The sequence below is a fragment of the Phasianus colchicus genome, chromosome 1 (genome assembly GCF_987193195.1).
Source record: "Phasianus colchicus chromosome 1, bPhaCol1.hap1.1, whole genome shotgun sequence".
NCBI classification, from domain to species: Eukaryota; Metazoa; Chordata; class Aves; order Galliformes; family Phasianidae; genus Phasianus; species Phasianus colchicus.
The window spans coordinates 181,142,528-181,166,177 of record NC_143436.1 but is presented as its reverse complement, the minus strand read 5'-3'; the positions used below and the strand labels follow the sequence as shown (position 1 = coordinate 181,166,177).

The following is a 23,650-nucleotide window of genomic DNA, read 5'->3' as shown; positions in this document are numbered from 1 at the left end:
CAATTTCTTGTTCTCACAGCAAGCAGTCGAGTCAGTGCTGTAAACAGCAATGCTTCTGTGATTCTTTTTCTCAGTTCTGTCTGTAAAAGCACAGTAGTTGTTAGAATAAATTTCATGGCAAGAAATTAATTTAACTCAGATTTTTCTCCCTTTAAACACCCAGTTTCATGTACGTGTTTTGTACAGATGTTTGCAGTACATGACTTAACCAGGACATTGAAGACACGAAAGTCTTGTCATATAAAACCTTACCCAGAGCATGCTGCAAATGTACTTTAGTTTCTCATTCACTGAATACAAATCCATTGTTTCAAGGAAAAGAGTGAAACAAACCAGTTTACAGAATTATGTAGTATGAAGGTTTCCATTCTGATTCTTTTGTACCACTGCTGCTAGGAACCTGTCTATTTTAGAAAGATACAGCAGCTGCCAAACCCAGAGAGGTCTTTGCTTTCAGTCCCCACTGTGATGTGGCTGTGGCTCTGGGGTACTTCTGCTACATAACAAGAGGATGTAGTTTCTTCTGGCTCATTCAAAAAAGCCAGATAGTGATGCAAGGAAAATTCTTTTGTGTAGGAACTTTCTCTGTGGGTGTATGTTGAGGTTCCCTGGAGAAGGAGGGAGTTGAAGTGTCTGAACACAGAGACTACTGCGGAGAACTACTTTTCTGTATTAGAGCTGACGGCTGTGACTGCTGTGTACTTGAAAGTAGGGAGAGGAATGTAAGGATGCAAGGGTTATATGTGGAGAGTATAAGCTTAAAAACTTCTGCACTGTGATTTTCTATTTTTTGTGAGAGGACTCAGACTGTTGGACATGTATATTGACATGTTGAATTTTCCCAGACTAATTTTTTTTTTCTATAAGGCACAACAAATAACTGCCCCTCTCCCTCCCTTTTCATTCCTGTACTACTTGCTCACTTGCAAGCAAAATGATACCCGGCCACTTAGCATTAGAAAGATTTTGAAATAGAAATAGTTTAGTCTGTTCCTGTTTTAGGCCCTTGTGTTACCGAATGTTTTACACCAGCTTTATTTCAGAGAAGGACGTAGTGTGCATGGTGGCATCTCTGTCCAGCTGCTGGTGTGGCAGACACTGGAATCTGTGCGAAGATTTAATCTACTACTGTGTTAATTCAAATGCCAGAGATTTTGTTTATGATACTAAAGATTGTAGTTTTGATCCTTTATGGCATCTAAAACAACCATGTGCTCCTGGCTGTATTTCATTATGCTGGATCTATTAGCTTGAGCTTCTGTGGAGTACAGGTACGATCAATCTCTAAAATCAGCAATATAAGCAGTAATTTCACCCTACTGTTTGTCAAAATTTCATATATTCCACACTGTATTTTAGTTCCGGTGCTACCAACATAGTAACTAAGCATCTTTTAAGTTGTATTTTCATGTCTGTAGCATGAATGGTATTTAACTCATCTGTATTGCTGTTTTATCCTGAGCTTTCACACATGAACTGTGGTAGTTTGCCCTTTTGTTAAATCATGTTAGTAGCTGTGGCTGATAACAGCTTGAACAATGTTGTATTTACTGCAAGGATTCTACATGGGCCTCCTAGGAGCAAGTAATAACTTAAAAGCATAACATCCAATTTTGAGACAGAACCATTATAATTCCAATAAAGATAAGAACAAATCCATTGAAATAAAAAACAGTCTTTGGGTGGATTCAGAAATTCTCAGCATCTCATTCTGACATTGATGAGTCTGTAGTTGTAAATTTAACAGATCATCTTTCTCTATCTGCATTTGTTACATAGCTATTAACTCTGATATGGAATACTGGTACTTCATAGAGACCAAGTTTACAGATAAACTACAATCACTGCAGAAGCTCTACTAGTATCAAAAAGTCAGAAGTGGATGTGTAGATATTTCTATGATTTTTGTGTTTACATCAGTTCTCAGCTGTGCCTGTGGTTAAGCTATGCTATTTTTCTTTTTTTATTAAGATGTCAGATTGCTTAAAAGAAATAACAGATGAAATTGAACCTTGGTGTGACTGCTGGTGATTGGGAAGGGTGAATGTTTTGCAGATGAAGCTAAGAGTTGTCTGTCATTTCTACCAAACCACAAGACTGATACTCCTTTCAGAGGAGGGAGGGTTACTCCTTCCAGATTGTGGGAATGCAAGTTCCATCATTGTAGTGTTTCTGCCTATGTCTTCCTGACTAACCTGCAGCCTCGATTTCTCCAGTTTTTGGTTACCAGCCTTTGTGGCCAGTCCAGTGGAATTTGGCCACACATTCGATTTGTAACTTCTCCTTTCTGTGATGTGCCTTGAATCAGCCTGCATGCCTCACATTAGGCTGGTGTGACCAGAAAGCAACAGTGACCTGTTCTCTGCTCATTCTACCCTTCTGTATACTGCTTCCTGGTTACCCACAAGAACAAACTAGGCTAGAAGGATTTGCTAAACCAGTTTTGAAGAGGACAGATTACCTGTAGGTGGCAGAGTGAAAGATAACAGGAAGAAAGTTCACTTGACTTGGTCACAGTTTTCCCTCTTGACTTGTAAGAAAAAATCTCACCAGATCCTTGTCTCAGTGGAGATAGTGCTATGGGTGTTTGTCACTTTCAATTAGAGCTGTTGTCGTTCAGTTTAGGTTTTGAAGGCTATTGGGGATCATTAGTGGTTGCCCCATTTAAGAATGGTTTAAGCAACTCTTTCTATGTCAGATCTGCACTTGATTTGCTCCACTAGCTCCCAGTATCATCTGTGGCTTTGGTCTTTGTCTTCAAAGCGACTATTGGATCAAACACCCCATCTACATCAAAGGCTGTATTTCTATTTGTGAACTACCAGAATAGTTGTATTCCTTTGGGCAGTGTAAGTGATGCAGTACCAGAGCAACCACACATCCCATGGGACACAGTGTTCTGGGTTAGGGCTTAAGGCTATGAAAAAAAAGTCCCCAAAGCAATCAGGTGAATGCAGAGTAAGAGATGGCTTAAAGGAGGCCTTACTAAACACCTCTGTGAATGTGCTCTATTATTACTAATGGTGCAGAAGAAACTCTGGTTTTTATCTGAAACATAAAAGAAGAAAGTTAATATACTTTGAAATGCTGTCAGGTCATGAAAGATATTGTATGTTTAAAAGTTGTGTACTTGTACAAAGTACCTGCTAACAGTATTTAAAACTTACCTTTGAACTGCATTAAAATCACAAACTGCTTACTGGGAGAGACCACATTATTAACAGAAACCAAAGGTGACATACCTCTAAAGGAACTGAATGTTTTAGTAGGAATAATAAATGTTGTATAACTTGTTACTGTTGAAAGACAGAAATCAAGTCTGACCAACTTCTAAACAAACCTTAAAACTCTTCTTTTTAGTTAATTAGAACTATTCCACCACTGTGCTGTATCTATAAAGTGCTATGGACAGAACTGACACTGCTGAAGCAATTCTCTGCCTCACTCAAATTGGTTACTAGAGACTAATAAATTGCTCAAAGGGTTGAACATAAGAACTGCAACTCCAGATAATTTAATCAAATAAAAAAAAAAAAAAAACCTATTACATTAATTATAAACTAAATACCTCAATAAATGTATTGTGTAATTTAAATCCTGGATAAAGCAGCAGCATCTGTGTATCCACAGGTTTTCATAGCATGTTTTTCAGCTTTCCATTTTTATCCCACAGCAGTAGATAGTTCTTACTTGAATACCTAATGGGTGGCAGAAAGAAGACATCCCTGTACTGGTCAGAAAAATGTAATCCCTTGAGTGTCTGTTTCCGTAAAAAGTTGCATTAATTTCTTCATTTTAGGTTTCTCTCAGACTGCCTAACACATCTGCCTGATCTTCATGTATTCAGCTTTCTCTATAAAGAAACTCAGTTGCCATTGCATCTTGTAATAAAAACAGCTGGGTGTTGTGTAGGAGGTACCATGTCTCAAAGCAGGGCAGCAGCTCTAGAGGAGCCTGCCCTGTTTGCTTCACCCTTATGTATCTTTCCAAAATGCTTGAAGTGTGTCATCACTGACCTGGTACTGTGTGTAGATGGCAGTGAGGTATCCAAATCTTCCATTTTCCTGCATAGGAACTGTGCTGAATTTTTCTGTAGTGTTGTCTTGCAACAAGAAGTATCTCATAGGGATACTGTGTGAATACAGAGATGTTTTCATCTCTGTGCCGTATTAAAACTGGAAGTTTTCACACGAAGTTTGTACATACTGATACTATACTGCTAATAGAAGGGGCCAGCCTGTCAGGTATGGTAAAAGATAGCTAGTTACCCTGTGGCAGAATGAAAATAGCAAGGTAAGGGCCACTGAATCCTGTTTTCCTGACTAGCCTGATTTGATGATTGAATAGCTTTCTGTCCACAGTAGAACTTCGTAATAAATCATTCTGCAAAGCAAATTGTCACCTGAACTTAGACATAAATTACAGACAGTACGAATCTGTTCTTCAGTTCATGTTGTCTTTGATAGGGCTTGCTCTAGGAAGGATCCAATTGCAATTCCCTAAATTGCATCCTATTTGTAAGTTTTATCTAAAGAATTTTACAGGTGTTGCCTCATGCAGTGATTTGACGTTTTTTCCTCCTGTTGTTGTGGTGAGTAATGTGAAATCACAAGATTTCTTCTTCCTGACTGGTTGATAAAAATTTAAATAAAGAGTGAAAAATAATGAGTTGTTCAGCTCTGGATGATAAATGTTCATGCTCAAGTTCTTAACAGTTTCAGGGACAAACGAATATTTTAATGAATATGTAACAGGCAGTGCTCATAAGAAATATGACCTTATGATTTATTATGAATTAGAAGCATCTTTGCCAATTATTTCTTTTGTAATAGTAAGCATTACTTTGAATACATCTCTGCAACATTTTTGCTGGAAAAGTGGATATGAAAGCATAATGAAAGTGAAGGCTTGCTCTGTGAGTGTTTGTTTTACATGTACATGTATCGTAGAATACTTTCATGATAGAATGGTTTGGGTTTAACAACATCAAGTTCCAACTCCCTGCTATAGGCAGGGACACCTCCCTCTAGACCAGGTTGCTCACAGCCCCATCCAGCCTGGCCTTGAATGCCTCCAGGGATGGGGCATCCACAACCTCCTTGGGCAACCTGTTCTGATGTGTCACCACCCTCTGTGTGAAGAACTTCCTCCTAATATCTAACCTAAACCTCCCCTGTCTCAGTTTAAAACCATTCCCCCTTGTCTTATCACTATTCACCCTCGTAAACAGCCGTTCCCCCTCCTGTTTATATGCTCCCTTCAAGTACTGAAGGCCAGAATGAGGTCTCCCTGGAGCCTTCTCTTCTCCAAGCTAAACAGGCCCAGTTCCCTCAACCTTTCCTCACAGGAGAGGTGCTCCAGCCCTCTGATCATCTTAGTGCCCTCCTCTGGACCCGCTCCAAGAGCTCCACATCTTAAAGGATGACTGCCAACAAATGTTGGCTTTCTGTTGCTGTGTCACACATACATGTTAAAAATATTTTATTCCGTATCACAGCTTTGAACAATGTTTCTCTTCTGCTTTTTTTAATATGTATTTTGTGTGTACTACTTCTATTGAAAGAACAGGTGCAGTGGCTCAAATGAAGAGCGAATATTGAACATTTGAAAGAAATAGAAATAATCTATAATATAATGCAGAACACTTTTCAAATACAGAAGTTCTTTAGAAAAAAATAACCTTCAGAACAGTATTCTGTTAACAGTGCTCTTCGATGTGCTAAGAGATGAACTGGAGGATATTGTTGCAAGGCAAAAAATGTGTTGTATTTTTTAATTTTGTTGTGAACTGTTGTGCCTGAAGTTCCTGCCTATCAGCATGCTTTTCAGTCAGTGCCTGTGTTACTGCAGGTAGTTCCCAGTGCTGCTGAGTCTGATGATACCCTTAGTGATTTCATACAGCCAGCTGTGCAATTACCTTTACTTGTATTTTATAACAGTCAAGAACAAAATGCATGTTTCCTATGTTTTTTTCTCTTTCCTTTTAATAGCAAATGTGGCTTTTAGCTCTTTCTCATTGCTTTCAGGGCATTGTAGAAGTGTTGCTGGACAGGCCCTTGCAGCACTGACTAATCTTACCCCTCACCAGCTCATTTCCTTTCACTTACCATATATGCCAATATTAAAAAAAAAAAAGAATTTGATGTGGGTTTTGTTTGTGTTTATTGTGGTGAGATCTGTGCACTTGAGAACAGTGTACTTTAAAACTTTGGCCTGGAGATGGATGGAAGTAATGAAAAATCACAACAGTAATTAACTTTAAATATTTAATTATGTGAAGTTATTCACAGGATAAAGTATCATTTAAATGAGTGCTGCTTTGAAAATTCATCCAGGGATATTTTTTAGAAATGTAAACAGAAGATAGTGATGTATTTAACTATAATTTCATTGGGGTTTTTTGTTTGTTTTTGTGGGTTTTTTTTTTTGTTGTTGTTTTTTTTTTGCTTTGCTTTTCGCTATAAGAATGTGTGAATCTCAGATCTGTGTCACTTAAAATTGCCTGTGAGCTTTTTGTCTGTGTTTTTGTGTGCATATGCAGTTGCATAAGCCCTCCAAACTGTCTGCTTTGTTACTGCCCATTCACAGTAGTAACATTTACAAAAGTGGTGCTGTTGGTTCAGAACCACTTGCAGTGCAGTCAGATTTATTTTATCATCCAAGACCTTTATGGAGTGCCCTTTCTGTTAAGGAATTAGTGAGGCATTCCCACACTCGTGGGGAAACTTGCCTTCCAAAGAAGGGCTGCAAGACTGAGGGGAGCTGAGCCCCAGAGGGGAGATGGGAGGGAGCCTCAAGACCACACATCACTTGCAGTGAATGGCAGAAACTCCCATAGGACACTTAATTCCACTCAGATTTTAGCACTTTCGTTTCAACTGGCGTGGAAGAATGCCTACATTTTAAATCACTGTATTTTATAAAGTACACCTTACAGAAGTGATCAATGTGTCCTCAAGCTCACGTTTCTTCGCCAGTGTTTCTGTGGGACAGTGGAGTTCTGTCTTAAACACTTTGAGATGACTGTTATTAAGATGCTGCCAAAATCTTTTAGATTTGGTAGGTTTAATATGAAAGTAGAAATTGAATGTAAATCCTTGAGCTTCGTTATGAATAATATTCTTCAGCCTTTAATAGTCTTGAAGGAAGAGCACTGATGACTTCAGAAACGATTCCATTTTCCTGGGTATACTGGTGATGTCCTTCAGGTGTGGTGAATGGATTTTGTTATAGTGTCTCTGTTAATGGGGTCGTGGATGTGTTTGCTTGTCTTGTAACTCTCCATTTGTCACCTGGCAGGCTGAAGGTGAAACAGTGGCTGTTCTTGCACACAGTGGAAGTGAAGATGAGTTTGATCCAAGTACTCTCCCAGATCCTGATAAATACAAAGATTCTGATGAAGAACAAGATACAGAAAGCGAAGACAGCTATGGGTATGTACATATCTTCCTCGTTGATTTCGAAGTATTCATGTTCTTTAGAAACTGATGTGTTTACATGTTAGGAACTCATTATAGTTATCCTGTTGCTTCCACTACTTAATATTTGAGAGTTTGTTTGTGAGGTGGGTACTGAAGAGAAATCTATGTTAAAGCTATTATTTCATTTTGTGAAGCTGTATGAGAGAGATACTGAGTGAAGTCCTGTGTGGTTTCTGTCATTGGCTTCACAGCAACAAGTCCATTTGTGTGTTTCTCACAAAGAGCCTATGTGTTACACATTCAGAAGCATTTTATTGACACTTAGTGCTGTTAAGTGCAGATCTTTATTTTGCCCTCTTCTAGCTGTCTAGGTTTAGAAATCTCACTTTTCACATCTGACTCAGATATCCTAGCAGCTATGTATTGTCGCTAGCCCTAGAGTGAGTGAACATTGTGGGGATGCTGTGTAGGACAGGGTGCTGTGACATGGATTTACAGCCTAATTAAGCAGCTGGTGACCATATCCCCTGTAGGTCTCTCACCAGTGTGTTGGTCGGTAGAACTGATAGGGATGGGTACGTGCAGTGATTTTCCTGCTTTTTTTTGTGCAAGGAGTGAAAGGGTAACTGTAACTGAATTGTAGTTCCTTCTGTGTGTTCACTTCCCTCACTTGATTCAGTGTCTGTACTCCTTGTAGAATGAGTGAAAAAGCTGGGTGTAAAACATTAAAATGGCTTTCTAAAAATGGGCAGAAAACAAGAAGCCAGTGCTTAACAAGGTTCTTCCAGTTCCTACTGTATTTCTGACGTCTTGTCTCTGCCCATTAGCTTTTGCTGAGAGGAAGAAGCATAATTTGTTAAAACGTTCTCCTGTAATGAGGTTTAAGATTCAGCATTTATTGAGAAGGTTTGTATAAGAGGATTTGTAGATTGCTTTTCATGTGTTACGAGAGTTTAAATGTATCTGGCCATACTTGATGAATGCATTCTCTAGTGGTATTTTTATATTGCTTGGAGCAGGATCAGGTTACTATAATGAAATTGTATTCTCAGCTTCCCCCAGATAATTTCAGAAACATGGTTAATACTGTCTTTTTAATATATGAGACTCATTTAATATAATGAGTAATACCTGGATGTAGGATAGTCATTTGAGCTAGAAGATGCTGTGGAATCCCATTTTGTGGGGTTTGGACCATCTCTGTGCTGACATGAGCTGTAAGACAAGCAATAGAACAACAGCATATTTAGGAAGTTTGGTTTATGTAGAAGATCAATATAGGAGCCAGAGAAGTATTTCAGGATTCTAATAGGACTTGTAGCAGTGCCCATTCTGTTGTTTTGCCTTTGAGAGCAAATTCTGAGCTGACTTCAGTAGTAATGCTTTGCTCCAGATTAAAAGGTAAAAATAAAAAAAAAAATAGTGGACAGGTTATTGTGAGATAAGAGGTGGTCACTGATCGTTTGTTTCTTGGAAGAAGAATAGAAGTTTATTGGAAAGGTCTGAAAGAAATCTTTGGTAAGAGCTTGGCAATCAAGCAATACTTGTTTATTAGTTAGTGTGTTGCTTCTGAAGGGCAGATTCCTGGAATCCATTAAGAACATGTACAAATGCTCAGATGGGAAGGATTTATCAGCAACCAAGCGTAGGAAACCTGATGTCAAAACATTACCTATTATATACTTTGTTACCTCAGGCGTTTCCTAGTTACTCATAAGTTGTTGCACACCTAGTGCAGGAGAAAGGTATTTCATTGCTGTGTTTCCTAAACAAGATTTAACATTGTTTCATCTGACTGCCTTAGCTGGGAAAGGCTGTCTCAACAAAACTGTGTTTTGTAATGGAACTGTTTAATAAGCATTCTGAAAAAGTTATGAGGGGGGTTGCCTAATATATTTTCAGTATCATTAAGTAACAATTTACTAGGGGAGATCTTACTAGTCCCTTCCCAAGGACATCAGCTAGACAAAAGATTTGCTATGTTTTAAGAACAGACACTGATAGAGTTGGGCAGATTCTTGGCAGTTCTAATCAGTGCATATTTTTTGGAATCAGCTGTTGACATGGCCTTCTGGAATCAGAATGTCAGCTCACAGAGAGAAGGTCTTGGTCATTTCCCTTTCCTGTGAAGTAGAATGGAAAAGACAGTGCACGTTAAACAGGAAAAAAGGGCTTAAATAATACCTTCTAATGTATTTTCTTCAGCAAATCTCAGAACACTGTACCAAGGAGATGGCTATGGTTTTTGCATACAGCAATGTTGCGTCACAAAGACCAAGCTGATGACACAGATCTGGGAATAAAACTCAGGTACCCTGAGGGCCAAGTGCTCTGTCCACTAGGCAGCATTTCCTTGGTAACTGATTTTTTTGTGTTTTTTTTTGTTGTTGTTGTTTGTTTGTTATATTTTTCAGTATGCCAAGTTTACACACATGTACTTAACACCTTGTAGGTGCAGTATAGTCATTTTATTGGTTTAAATTCAAGACGAATCTCCTTGGATGGAAAGAGCAATTTTGAGAACAAAAAATATTCTCATATTATGTCTTATCAGGTTTACTTTACTACGTGTACTTCAAGTTTGTTGTTTGCACCATGTTTGGAGGTTACTTTGGAATGAAGTGTAATGATAGAACATTTTCCATGCTACAATGTTACCTACATTGTGTCAATGTATTTAAAAGATAACTTAAATCTAGGAGGGTTTTACCAATGGAATTTACTTCCTTTTTAAGTTATGAATTTAGCCTTGAGCATGGCAGAAAATCATTTATCTTGAAAACTGGATTTTATTTGGTCTTTGAAACCTGATTGTGTGTGGAAGCAACTTTAACTATGAGGGCTGTTCCAAAAGCAATGCCTTCCACCTTATTATGTTGCCCATGACATCAGAGTAGATGATGGTGGTATGGCAGTAGAGATTGAACCTTTCTGCCAATATTCCATTACCTTTTGTTGCCATGTGGCAGATGGCAGCAGAGGGACAGTCTGACAAAATGGCTTCTGATGTGAAAGAGCATATGAAGCAAAGGTGTGGAACTGTATTCATGAAAAAATGTCACCCTCTGACATTCATTAATGCTTGCTGAATGTTTATGGAGACCAAACAATGGATGTTAACACGGTGAGGTGGTGGGTGGTACTTTTCAGCTGTGGTGACAGTGACGTGAAAGACAAGCCACGTTCTAGATGGCCATGCAGAGCTGTCACACCACAAAATGAAGAGCATCTCAATCTGCTCATCCACACAAATCAGTAGATTATTATGACCAGGGAACTGTTTACAGGGTTGAATATTGGTTTCACTGCATTGGAACCAATACTGACAGTGTTGGAATATTTCAGAGTTTGTGCTAAGTGGGTCCCATGAATGCTCATACAGGAACAGAAGGAACACTGTTTGCTGGTTTGTCAGGACCTATTGAACCAATACATGGCTGAGGGTGACAGTTCCCTGGATTGCATCATTACTGGTGAATAGATGTGATGTCACCTCTGTGAGCTGGTGTCAAAATGGCAGTGCATGGAGTTGTGACATGTGAATTCCCCATTGAAGAAAAAGTTCAAAACTCAACCCTAAGTGGGTAAAGTGATGTGTACTATCTTTTGGGGTAGGAAAGGGGTGATCCTTCTGGATTTCCTCGAGCCTGGATCAGCTCTGACTGCTGCATTATGGTGCTGACTGAACTGAAAGCTTAAATTTCCAGAGTCAGGTCAGAGAAGAAGACAACCTTTCTCTTGCAACATGGTAATGAAATTGAAGACCGTAGAGCATTTTGCCAATCTTAGCTGGACTGTCCTACCACACCCATCCTATAGCCTGGATTTGACATCTTCTGATTTGTATCAGTTTGGGCTATTTAAAGATGGACCATGTAGGCAACATTTTCCTGGCAACAATCATAGCAGCTGTAAAACAGTGGGTCGCTTCTGCTGGTGCAGATTTTTCTGAGCAACATACAGTGTTTTTTAGCTGAGAATTCTCTCTATCAGATAGTGGTATTGTGCTCTTTGTATCTGTTTCTGTTTCCATGGAAATAAATAGGAGGCATTACTTTCACTGCAACCCATGTAAAAATCATATTTAAAGTTTTGACTAGGAGGAGCCAAGGAACATCCAATAAAACAAATTTTATATTGTGATTTTTTTTTTAGTGTAGCTGATAGTCATTAAAATCGTAGCATTATTCACTTCTTTGAAAAGCGTTCTTGCAAATCATCCACTAAAACATAAATTCTGTTCTTTTCCCATGTACTGTCAGCTCATTCTTGCCATGCAAACCCTCTTGACTTAAGGATTTTTGGCATTCGTTTAATGATGACAAAGTTGCAATTCGCTTTTGCTTCCTTGGTTAAAATACTTACTGAGTAAAATGCTTGTGTAAATCTGTCCTGTCCATTTAGTGCTGTGGGACTTGTAATCTAGTTGGGGTGGTTTTTTTTATTTTTATTTTTTCCCTCCAGTTTTGAGGTTTAAGCTCTCCCTAGCTAGTCCCAACTGTTTCTTGGGGGAACACATCTCAAGAAAGCCAACACAGGTTTCAGAAGCCTGTCAGTCTGAGCTTAGTGCCAGGGAAGGTTGTGGAGCAGTGCACCTTCAGTGCCATCATACAGCACCTACAAGACAGCCAGGTGATCAGGCCCAGTCAGCATAGGTTAATGAAATGAAGGTTCTGCCTGACTAACCTGATTCCTTTTTGTGATAAGTTGACATGCCTAGAGGAGGAAAGACAGTGGGTGTTGTTTACTTGAACTTTAACAAAGCTTTTGATACAGTTTCCCACAGCCTTTTTCTGGACAAACTGTCTGCTGGTACTTCCACCCATCACTGATGTCCATCAGGACACTGAGCCTTTCAGCACTACATTGGGTGTATGATTTCACAACCAGTTCCTCGTCCACTGAACAATCCACCCATCAAATCCACATCTTTCCAACTTAGGAATTTCCCTCTATCCCACCTTCAGCATTTATTTCAAACTGGAGGAGCTACATGAGCTGTTAGTTAAATTTGCCTTTGAATGGAATTTCCCTCTACCTCTGTAATCTGAGTAATTAATGGCACGAAGCATGTAATATGAGATTGATTTTTGTCTATCTAGCAACATTCTTCATATTGGTGTGAGGCTATGAATGTAAATTGTTAATGAGGTGGAAAATTTAAGTGCATCGAGGAGAATGGAAGAAAAGCGTCTGGATTTCTTAAAAACCAGTTTTGTACTCAAATTGAGTTTCTGATATTTCTAATCCCTCAACCTCTTTAAACGGAAATGCTGAGAAGGAAGAAAGTTGTGACTGACCTCATCATTACCTTCTTTAAATCTTTATTAGGTGTAACTGATCATGTTAACTCTTAGATCAGCATGAACTTGTGGGAAAAGGAGAAATATCTTAGTTCAGACACAGTTTCATTTGTGATTTTATGGTAATTCACCAGCTGACATGCAAGTCAGCAGTCAGTGCCACTTGGTTGTGCACTGTGCTGTATTTTTGAAAATTATGGCCAAATTACATTTTTTTTAATACATTCTTGAGTACATCAAATCTGGATACTGATGTTGTATGTAAACCTGATGCTAAGTTGTATGTGGTTCTTGATGCAGTCTATACTAAAACTTATCTTAGAAGGAATTCAGTTATAGAAATAATTTGTTTAACTATTTATCACAGATCTGTCATCATTTGCTCTTCATTTGAACCTATTCAGAACTGCTTTTCATATTTAAGAGTAGAGAATTTAATCTATATACTGTGAAATCCAAGCGTGTTTCATGTATGCATGCCTATGAGAAGATGAATATATACATAGATAATACATATTCACATGTATGTATGAAAACAGATATGTGTCTGTAAGTGTATATACACACACAGTTTCACCACTGTTTGCATGCACACCTTCTGCTTTACCCGGTAAACTACATCTCAACTTCCAGGTTCTCATAATTCTACATTTCTGATTCTCTCCCCCATCACACCTGGGCAGAATGTGCAAGCAGCTGTGTGTCTGTTGGGTTTAACAGATTGCCCAGAGAGGTTGTGGATGGGAGGTGTTTAGGGCCGGGTTGGATGGGGCCCTGGGCAGTCTGATCTAGTACTTGATCCAGTGGCTGGCAGCCCTGCTTATGGCAGGGACATTGGAGCTCGATGATCCTTGAGGTCCCTTCCAACCCAAGTCATTTTATGATTCTATGATTTGTTTTAGTAAACAAGGTGTGTTATACTTGTATCCCCATTCAAAAGACAGACAGTATTTTTCTTACTAGTGTATATAGAATATAGTTTTTTCAAAACTTGTTTTAGAAGGAACTTTGATATAACTATTTACATTGTTGAAATAAATTTTACATTACCTACTCAGCAAAAATAAGTTTGTTCCACAGATTCAATAGGAACACGTTACTGTTGTGTGCAGTGATGACCTCCTGGCTGTAAGCTCTACATGTATGGCTGAAGAAGTAAGAATAACTTTTTAAAACATCTGTTGCAGTTTTCTTCAGAAACTAGTATTTATAGAATTAAAGCATCATATAAACATTAAGGTTGGAAAAGACCTCTAAGATCATCTATTCCAGCTATCAACGCATCACCACCGTGTCCCTCAGTGCCACATCTACACGTTTTTTTGAACACCTGATTTTGACAAGGGATGTAATGAGAAATAAAGTAGGAAGCAATTGCTCTAGAAAATAATTGCTCTAGTAAGTAAGAAGAAAATTAATTGTCCAAAAGAAGGGTTAGAGGACCTCCTCTATGGAGGCGGGCTGAGAGAGCTGGGGCTCTTCAGCCTGAAGAACAGAAGGCTCTGCGGGACCTTATCGCCTTCCAGTACCTGAAGGGGGACTCAGGGAAGCTGGTAGGGGACTCTTTGCGAGTGACAGGATGAGAGGAAATGATTTCAAATTGGAAGAGGATAGATTTAGACAAGATGTTAGGAAGAAATTTTTTAGTATGATTTAGACTAGATATTAGGAAGAGATTCTTTACTGTGAGGGTGGTGATGCACTGGAAGGGCTGCCCAGAGGGGTTGTGGATGCCCCCTCTCTGGAGGCACTCAAGGCCAGGCTGGATGGGGCTGTGAGCAACTTGGTCTAGAAGAAGGTGTCCCTGCCTATAGCAGGGGGTTGGAACTAGATCACCTTACATCTGCCTTCCAATCCAAACCATTCTATGATTCAAGATCTGGGCAACCTCTGCTCTGCAAGGTTTCTGTGGTTTAAAATCAGTCATTTGACATGCACACAGCCACATTGCCACTGATGAAACAACAGCAACTCCAAGCTCTCTAGACCTGCTCTGCTTCAGTTATCATATATCAGAGCTTGCTTTGGAGTTGAGGTTTACTAGCACTTGAAAACAAGCTGCCCTTGACACCAAACTGCAGACTCTGAATTGAGATCCCAAACTGTAACGCAGCAGACACAAATTCTTTCCTGAAGAAGCATGTGTGAATAATGAATGAATCTGTTAATAAAATACAGTTTAGAAAAGTTAGCAATAATTTATCTCTTAAATATTGGCATTTTGCTAATCAAACATGTTGTGCCACAAACTTCCTTCCACATAATAAATTTTAATTCGCAAGGCCATGGCAGCAATCCTAATGAAGATTAATTACTGCAGTCCCTTCCACAAAGCCCAGTGCAGCTTCTTTCTTATTTGCTGTAAGAATGCTACAGTACAGAGAAATGGTAATGAAAATATATTGCACAGTGTTATTCCCTTTACTGGCCATTCCAGTGATGTAAATCAAAACCACTCAAACCAGATTTGTAAAAAAACAATTGCAGGAAGAAGGAAGATTAATCTATTTGTAATGAAATACCAGTGTAATTGTACTAAAAGCGAAAGATGGGCTGAGTCTGCCATGGAGCTGAAGTACTACAATCTGAAACAAGAAAAAATGTTCAAACCAAAATCAGACTAGCAAGACAATATGCTTGCTATTTTTATTACTGCATGGAAAGCATACAGAATCTGATGGGAAAAAGCACCCAAAGCAAATCATCAATGTCTTGCTTCTGCTCTATGGCTACCTTTACTTCCCAAAGGTTCTAGTAAGCAGGTGACAGTGGATTCAAATTGGATGGCTGAGGCTGTACCAGCCCTTGTCTTGCCCATTCCTGTCATGGGCATTGCATTGCTGCTCATAAAGCAGCAGAATAATCCAGCCCCAGACCATTGGAGTTTCCATTCAGTGGATCAAGGCAGAGCAATTTGAGTTTATACAACAGTTTGAAAACTGAAATTATTCTCAAAAACATTGAATCATCATTGCTCAGGGTTGAAATTGCTTTAGCTGGAGGTGACCAGGATATTGGTCAAACCATTTTGATTTGCTGTATGTCCATCTTTCAGTGTCGTAACACTCTGAAATGTGCTGCTGCCTTTGGAGATACAACCTGATTTCTGATCTGATTTTATCCAACATCCAGGCACCAAAGTTTTTTTTTTTATATATTTACATTCTCTTGGATAAACTGAACAAATGACAGTTTAAAAGATTAGAGAGCAAAGTTTCAGATCTTGCACATTATTCACAGATTTTTCTTGAGCTTTTTTCCATTTTGCATCATTCATTCAAAACAAGTGACCACCACAGACTGATAAGTCTCCCATCAATGGCTTCACTTCCTATACTTGGTTGCAGCTAGAAAAAGCTGCTGCCTGCATAGATAACTTTGCCTTTTCATAAATTCTGTTTTCAAGCTGTCCTCTCATCTTAGAATTGTAGAATGGTTTGGGTTGCAAGGCACCTGTAAGAAAACCTAGTTCCAACCCCTTGTTATAGGCAGGGACACCTCCCATCTAGACCAGGTTACAGGAGTCCCACCCATCCAGCCTGTCCTTGAACTCCTTTGGGGGAAGGCAACCTGTTCCAGTGCATCACCACTCTCACAGTAAAGAATTTCTTCCTAATATCTAGTCTAAATCCACTATATTCCAGTTTCAAACCATGTCCACTCATCTTGTTGCTACATGCCTTCACAAAAGGTCCCTCCCTTGCTTTCCTGTAGGCCCCCCTTAGGTACTGGAAGGCCACTATAAGGTCCTCTTGGAGACTTTTGCAGGCTGAAGAGCCCTCTGATCATCTTCGTGGGCCTCCTCTAGGCCAGCTCCAACAGCTCCATGTGCTTCTTGTGTTGGGGCCCCAGAACTGGATGCAGTACTCCAGGTGAGGTCTCATGAAAGCAGAGTAGAGGGGCAGCCATCTCCCTTGCCCTGCTGATCATGCTTCTCTAGATGCAGCCCAGGATACGGTTGGCCTTCAGGGCTGCAAGCTCACACTGACGGCTCATGTTGAGTATTTCATTAACTGACATCCCCAAATTCTTCTCCTCAGAGCTGCTCTCAAGCTGTTCTCCACCCAACCTTTATCTGTGCTTGGGATTGCCCCAGCCCAAGTGCAGGACCTTGCATTTGGCCTTGTTGAACTTCATGAGGTTGGCACGGGCCCACCTCTCAAGCCTGTCCATGTCTCTCTGGATAGCGTCCCTTTCCTCTTGCATGTCAGCTGCACCATTCAGCTTGGTGTCATCTGCAAACTTGCTGAGGGTGCACTCAATCCCACTGTCCTTGTTGTCTACAAAGATGTTAAATAACACTGGTCCCAGCACCTGAGGAACGCCACTCATCATCGGTCTCTACTTGGACATTGAGCCGCTGACCATCCAGCCAATTCCTTATCCAGCGAGTGGTCCATCCATCTAATCTGATGTCCAGATGCAAGTTGAATATCAGGAATTAAAAGTTATTTTTCCCCTTTGTATGTCCTCAAAACACACTTGGGTGATTATTTGTTAGTAATTAAATTAAGAGAGTTCCCTGGTGTATTGTTGTCAGGGTCTGAGTTACAAGTAGATAGATCCCTGTTGTCCAGATGCCTTTCGTCTATGCTGCTTTTCATTTCAGGGGCTGGATTCATAAAGTGTGCTTTAGTGCTTCTGTAATAACATTTACCTGTCAAAGAACAGTACTTCCTTTGTTGTTACAGCTGTGCAAATGGTGACCACAGAAATTACTGTGTGTGTTGACAAATCAGCTCTTGGTACCTCCTTGCTCTGTAAACACAGCCCAGTAAATCTTTCCATTGGGAGCTTCAGCCCGTGTGGGCAGCTCAGGCTGCTGCAGCAATGAAAAGCTAAATTGCACCAGATGGTGGAAGGAAGGAATTGTAATCCAGCTGTACGTGCCACTTTTTAAGTGCTGTAAATAGGAGACAGAGAGGCACACTGGTTTTGGTCTGGATCTAAATTGTGGATTTACTTTCTAACTACATTTTATGTTAGAAAATAACTCACTTCAGAATTACTTTATTTTGGCTGTTACAGTGGACGCCAGCTGGTAGTGCATCAGTGTGAGGGTATTTGAGGAGTAAGGGGCCATTTATGGCTGTGAAAAGTGACCAGTGATAAAAGATCAGCTCTGCAGGGTGGGCTGGTGGCCCTGAAGGGACTGAAGGGAGGCCACAAAAGAATTCACTTGACAACAAGTGCATGAATTTGACAAGTGCACAAGTGCCTGTATAGGTACTTTGACAAACCTACACCTTTTACATATACACCTGAGAATTACAGCTGTTACACCTCATCCCAGGGGCTTTCTGTCTGAAGAGACAGGGAGAAGCACTGAATGGATATGGGATGCAGCTTGGTGTCATGATGACAGACATCTGTCCACCATCTTTTTTCAATTTGCAACTTGCACCCTTTTTCAAAGCTCTGTCTGAGTGCCTAACCAGAGCAGCTCCCAGCCCCTCTTCACACCAGCCAGCTCACAGCTGGCACAGCCCTGTCCTTCATCTCGTGTTTCCAAATTGTGAACTTTTTAGTAATACATGTCACCTGAGGCCTTGTTCTCTGCTGCTTCTTCTAAGTATCCTTTATCAAATTCTGTCTCACTTCTACTTTCTGCATTGTGAAAACACAGTCCTACAGCTTTCTTCGTCACTCAGTGGCATCTCTGCCATTTTCCTGTGTTACACATTCCTCCTTATTCACTTCTGAGTTCACAGCCTAGTAGGGGTTAAATTAGTGTGAAAATACTCCTGCTGCTGATGTGTAGATACGTATTTAGGATGCACTATTAATCCAGCACCATGACCCCTCAATAATAACAAGAAACAGCTCGATTCAGCACAATCTACCTCAAAGCCTACAGTGAAAATCCTTGTCACTGTGCTTTTGTTTGTGGAAGAAATCAGAAGCTTCACAGTTGCATTTGAATGTGTTTTATATTTAAATTTGACACCTTGCAAACATCTATCACAGAATCACAGAATCACCAAGGTTGGAAAAGACCTATAAGATCATCCAGTCCAACCATCCACCTATCACCAATGGTTCTCGCTAAACCATATCCCTCAACACAACATCCAAACGTTCCTTGAACACCTCCAGGGAAGGGGATTCCACCACCTCCCTGGGCAGCCCATTCCGGTGCCTGACCACCCTTTCAGAGAAGTAGTATTTCCTAATATCCAGCCTGAATCTTCCCTGGCGCAGCTTGAAACCATTCCCTCTAGTCCTATCACCGGTTATACGGGAGAAGAGGCCGACCCCCAGCTCACTACAACCTCCCTTCAGGTAGTTATAGAGAGCAGTAAGGTCTCCCCTGAGCCTCCTCTTCTCCAGACTGAACAATCCCAGCTCCTTCAGCCGCTCCTCACAAGGCCTGTGCTCCAGACCCCTCACCAGCTTTGTTGCCCTTCTTTGAACACGCTCCAGGGCCTCAATGTCTTTCTTGCAGTGAGGGGCCCAGAACTGGACACAGTACTCAAGGTGCGGCCTCACCAGAGCTGAGTACAGGGGGACAATTACTTCCCTACTCCAGGCTGGTCACACTGCTTCTGATACGAGCCAGGATGCCATTGGCCTTCTTGGCCACCCAGGCACACTGCTGGCTCACGTTTAGCCGAGCGTCAACCAACACCCCCAGGTCCATTTCCTCTACACAGTCTTCCAGCCACTCCGCCCCAAGCCTGTAGCGTTGCTTGGGGTTGCTGTGGCCAAAGTGCAGGACCCGGCATTTGGTCTTATTAAACCTCATCCCACTGGCTTCAGCCCAGCTATCCAGCCTGTCCAGATCTCTCTGTAGGGCCTCGCTACCCCCAGGCAGATCGACACTTCCAGCAATCTTGGTGTCATCTGCAAACTTACTGAGGGTGCACTCAATGCCCTCATCCAGGTCATCAATAAAGATATTGAAAAGGACAGGCCCCAGCACCGACCCCTGGGGAACACCACTCATGGCAGGTCGCCAGCTGGATTTAGCTCCATTGACCACCACTCTCTGGGCCCAGCGCTCCAGCCAGTTCCTTACCCAGCCAAGAGTGTACCTGTCCAAGCCACAGACTATCTAAACTCCAAAGTGAAATGCTTTTTGGTGTTTAAAGTCTGTTTCATAACTTGTGAGATTTCTGTGTTGCTTTAATCGCTAAGATGTTTTGAACTGGTGTCCTAGATGAAGCATTAGTCAATTAGGAATGCAAAGCAGGCTTCAGAGTCGATTCAAATGCTGGAAATAATTGGCCCTTTTGCAAACAAGCTAGGATTGCTTTTACTTAATGAAGCTTCAGCATTACTGCTTTTAAAGCAGACCCCCATAACCTGTTCTAATCAAGAGGGCATAATCCCAAACTCACAGTGGCCACTTGGAAGCAGCGCTTGAGGGTCTTTTTGTACACTCTCCAGGTAGGTGTTGTACTTACGGAGCATCTTGAGCACTGCAGAGTGAGAAAGCTGTCCTTGTGCCAGAGAAGGAGTAAAATAAACATCGGTAGTGAGCACTGAAAAGCCACCCCCGTGCAAATGACAGCTCAAAAATGACAAGTTGTGAAGTCCTATGAAATGTCCCAATTTCAGGAGAAGTATTCAAACACGTTGTCCTCGACTGTTGCATTACGCTGGTTCTTCTGGTTTGGATGGGGAAGACCCATGTGAATGTAGGTTGGATCACTTGTTTTAACAGTGAGAAGGTTAGGTATTTCTCACGGATTTTCCCTCCAGTCTCTGTGTTGTGATGAGTGAGCAGGAGCTGGCGCCTCCTCTGCAGCAGGTGGGACAAAAAGGGAGCAGCCTGCTGATGGCCACCAGGTGCTCCTCCTCTGCTGTGATAATGTGTGGCACCCAGGGTGCAGAGTAGCTGCACAGTAGCCCAGGTCCATCCATAGTGCAGGATGCCAGGAGCTGAATCTGCTGTAGGGAACCTGACTAAGCGAGGGCTTGGACTAGATGATCTCCAGAAGTTCCTTTTCAACCTCTGCAGTTCTGTCATTCAGTGAAAGCTGTGTGCTTGAGCTTTCCTGTCACTGCTGTCATTTGGCCGTGTGACAGGAGTGGCAGTTGTAAAACATACACAGCTGTTTGGTCCAGATTGAAGGCTGCAAATGCCAATTCATTCCAATCTTAGCAAAAGCAGCAGAAGGAACAGAAATTCACCAGGGAAAGGAACTGAGTTTGGGTATGCCTCTTCCTCATGTGGCAAAGAGGTGGTTAATAGCTTCCAAAGACTTATCCTTGAAAAAATGGGAAAGAGGGCCTTGAATAAAATGGACTCAAATCAAAACTGCAGTAAGTAAGGGTAGGATTTGCCAATGAAATGACAATTCTCGTATTTTTATTGTGATTGCAGATTTATTATAGGTGATCCTGAATGCATGTCAGGGTCCACTGACACATCACTAAATCAGCTTTGTCAAGTTGTCTGTCGCTGTATAAGGTGGTAAATATTGGGTAAGGCTGATGGTGATATCTTGATATACTGTAATCAATTAAGACAGCAGAGCATTCAGCACAACCTCGGTCTGAGAGCAATTCTGATTTAGGCATGCAGAGTTCATCAGCTTCTGTTGCTTTACTCTTCTATATCGTAATTTTGTTTGCTCTTATCTTGACATAAATTTGCCTTGTTTAAAATGAATTGTTTGATTACATGATGATATTGATTACCACAGTTGTTAAAAAAGAGTAATTGATTTTTTTTTGTAGAGAACTTGAGGAGAAGAGTGGAAGAAAGAGAAGAAGCCGCAGTGACAGTGTAGCAGCAGGAGAAATGCCAGAGAAAAGAAAGAAGGCAAAATTCAGCCAAGAGGAAGATCCCCTTTTGCCATTGGATACTGGGCTCTCTCTGGCAGAGGATGAAGAACTTGTACTGCATCTGCTCAAGAGTCACAGCTAATTATTTTCCTGCACTTTTTTGGGGGGGAGGGACATATTCACAGTTTTATTGATAATCTACACAAGGTAAATATGGCATCTGTGCAGATGGATACCAGTGGCTGAAGATAGCTGTGGTCCATGTGCAGCGGGCTTGCCTCACAGTACCTTGTAGATTATAGACAAGATCTATATATCTATAAGACTCTCTAAACCAACCTAAATCCCCAGGTGTCATCTTCCCATAATATGTTTATAATTTTAAATCTCCAGATTTCAAAGCAATTCTCTTCTTTTTTTAATTAATCCTGCTTTAAATAAAAACAGGAGGCTCCTTTCTTGGCTGTGTCAGGTTTGCTATTTTGGAAGATACATGTGTACTAAAATTTCTAAAGAAATACAGTTGGCAGCTCAAATCATACTACTTAAAAATAATGTTTTGTCTCATGTGTATCATGCACATGTATTTAAAACATTTTATTAAAATTCCTGAAGCTTTGGTATGAACTTACAGTGTGTCTTTTGGTTTTGTTACGAAAGCATTCATTTATCTGTCTGTTATCATTTCTCCTATGATTCTGTCACTTGCATTAGGCAGCTCAGAAAACCACTTTTAGAAGCTAAATTCTTGGGGTTGAGTCCCATCTGAGGGAGGACTGTGATACCCCAAAAAGCAAATAATGCTGCCTAATGAGGTCAGTTACACAGTGCAGGTTATGTAGCAGGAACACCTGAAAGATGGCAGTCTTAAAGTAGGTTCTTTTTTTTTTCTTTTTTCTTCTTAATAGAGAAGAAGATACATAGAATAATAGAACTACAACGAATAAAAAAGATGATTTGTTTTCTAGCCATGTTGAAGATTCATCCCATCAAACCATGGCTGTTTATTGACAATTTTGTGTGTGGTTTCCCTCAACTGCTGCACCATAATGAATAGTAACAAGGCTGTTGGTTCTTTCCTATGGAAAGGAAGCAGCAGCCATTCTGGTCTTCCCCCCTGACAGTACTGGCACATCATTCAGAAACACAAAACAAAACATGGTGACAATATGGAGAATGATCAAAACTGAATTTTGCACGTTTCAGCAGTGAGTTAGACAAAGGGAAGTCTGCTTTCTGAGAAAATGAGGGAGAGCAGGAGAATTCAATGTTTGGCTTGTTGACAGTATTTTTGACAGTGAAGAGGTATTTAAAGTGAAGATTGTCTGTTTTCAGCAGACGTGTCTTAGTGAAGGTTGCATGGCAAGCTACAAAATGGTGAGTAAAACACTGAGTAGGTACAATAGCCTGAGGGCTTTCGCCTGTTACTGCTTTTCAGTAAATCACAAAGTACTCGTTGTCTCAAAAAGCAGGGTGTGTCTGGTATCCCATCACCTACCTGAAGACACATTGAAGTAAACACTCCTTTCTTCAATATCACTTTTTTCCATTTTTTTAATTACAGAAATCTGCCAGCATCAATTCAGCAAAAGCCTTTGTTTCTCTTACTGTACCCCCTGTTATCTTTTAGCTTGATTACCCAAAACTGAAATTTTTGTCTCCAAATGTGGCATTTCCCATTCTGCCAGCAGGCAGGTTATCACAGGAATATTACAGGCAGAGCACATCTGCCATCTGCTCTTTCCTGACGGTGTGGAACAAGAAGAAATGACCAAGTTTCACAAATACTAAACATGAAAGATGGGACCTGCTTGGCGTCTGGGGTCCCACAGTGGGCCTGCAAAATACTGTGATCTGCTAATAGTATTGCTGATGAATTTGTGGATGAAGATGGATCTGTTGCGATGCTGCTGTGATTGTGCTTACGCTTCATCACATGGACTGCTGGAGGGGTTGTGATGAACGTTGTCAGCAGATGCCTCTGCACTGGGCTAATAGAGGTCCTGCTTCTGCACCTGAAGACAATAAACACAGGATTGGAGCGAGGGACATCAACAGCACACAACTGTTTGAAGATGAGCTGCAAATAGATGGTAATATGGTGGCGTACGCTTCATATTCTGATGTGTTCATAGATCAAATGCACTTCTTAGCGGTCCGTTGGCTTGCACATCACCTGGTATCTCTTCACTC

The 23,650-nt window shown here is 40.8% G+C and overlaps 1 protein-coding gene and 1 long non-coding RNA gene across 3 annotated transcripts in view; one reads left to right on the top strand and one right to left on the bottom strand.

Moving 5' to 3' along the window:
- Window positions 1–22,082, top strand: part of DDX10 (DEAD-box helicase 10) — a 165,346-nt gene extending 143,264 nt beyond the window's left edge. Inside the window, exons 17-19 of one of the 2 annotated variants that reach the window (XM_090133885.1) lie at window positions 7,300–7,433; window positions 9,627–9,777; window positions 21,410–21,498. In XM_090133885.1, coding sequence (XP_089990011.1) covers window positions 7,300–7,433; window positions 9,627–9,777; window positions 21,410–21,418 — 294 coding nt within the window. In that variant the 3' untranslated portion in view covers window positions 21,419–21,498. Of the gene's footprint in view, window positions 1–7,299; window positions 7,434–9,626; window positions 9,778–21,409 lie in introns of both variants that reach the window. The other variant, XM_031606202.2, reaches the window with a different exon arrangement.
- LOC116237206 (uncharacterized) lies at window positions 7,288–9,684 on the bottom strand. The gene is made up of 3 exons (XR_004168686.2): window positions 9,606–9,684; window positions 8,553–8,636; window positions 7,288–7,375 (listed from the first exon to the last, which is right to left on the bottom strand). It is a non-coding gene; the product is annotated as an uncharacterized LOC116237206 (long non-coding RNA).
- Window positions 22,083–23,650: the final 1,568 nt, after the last annotated feature.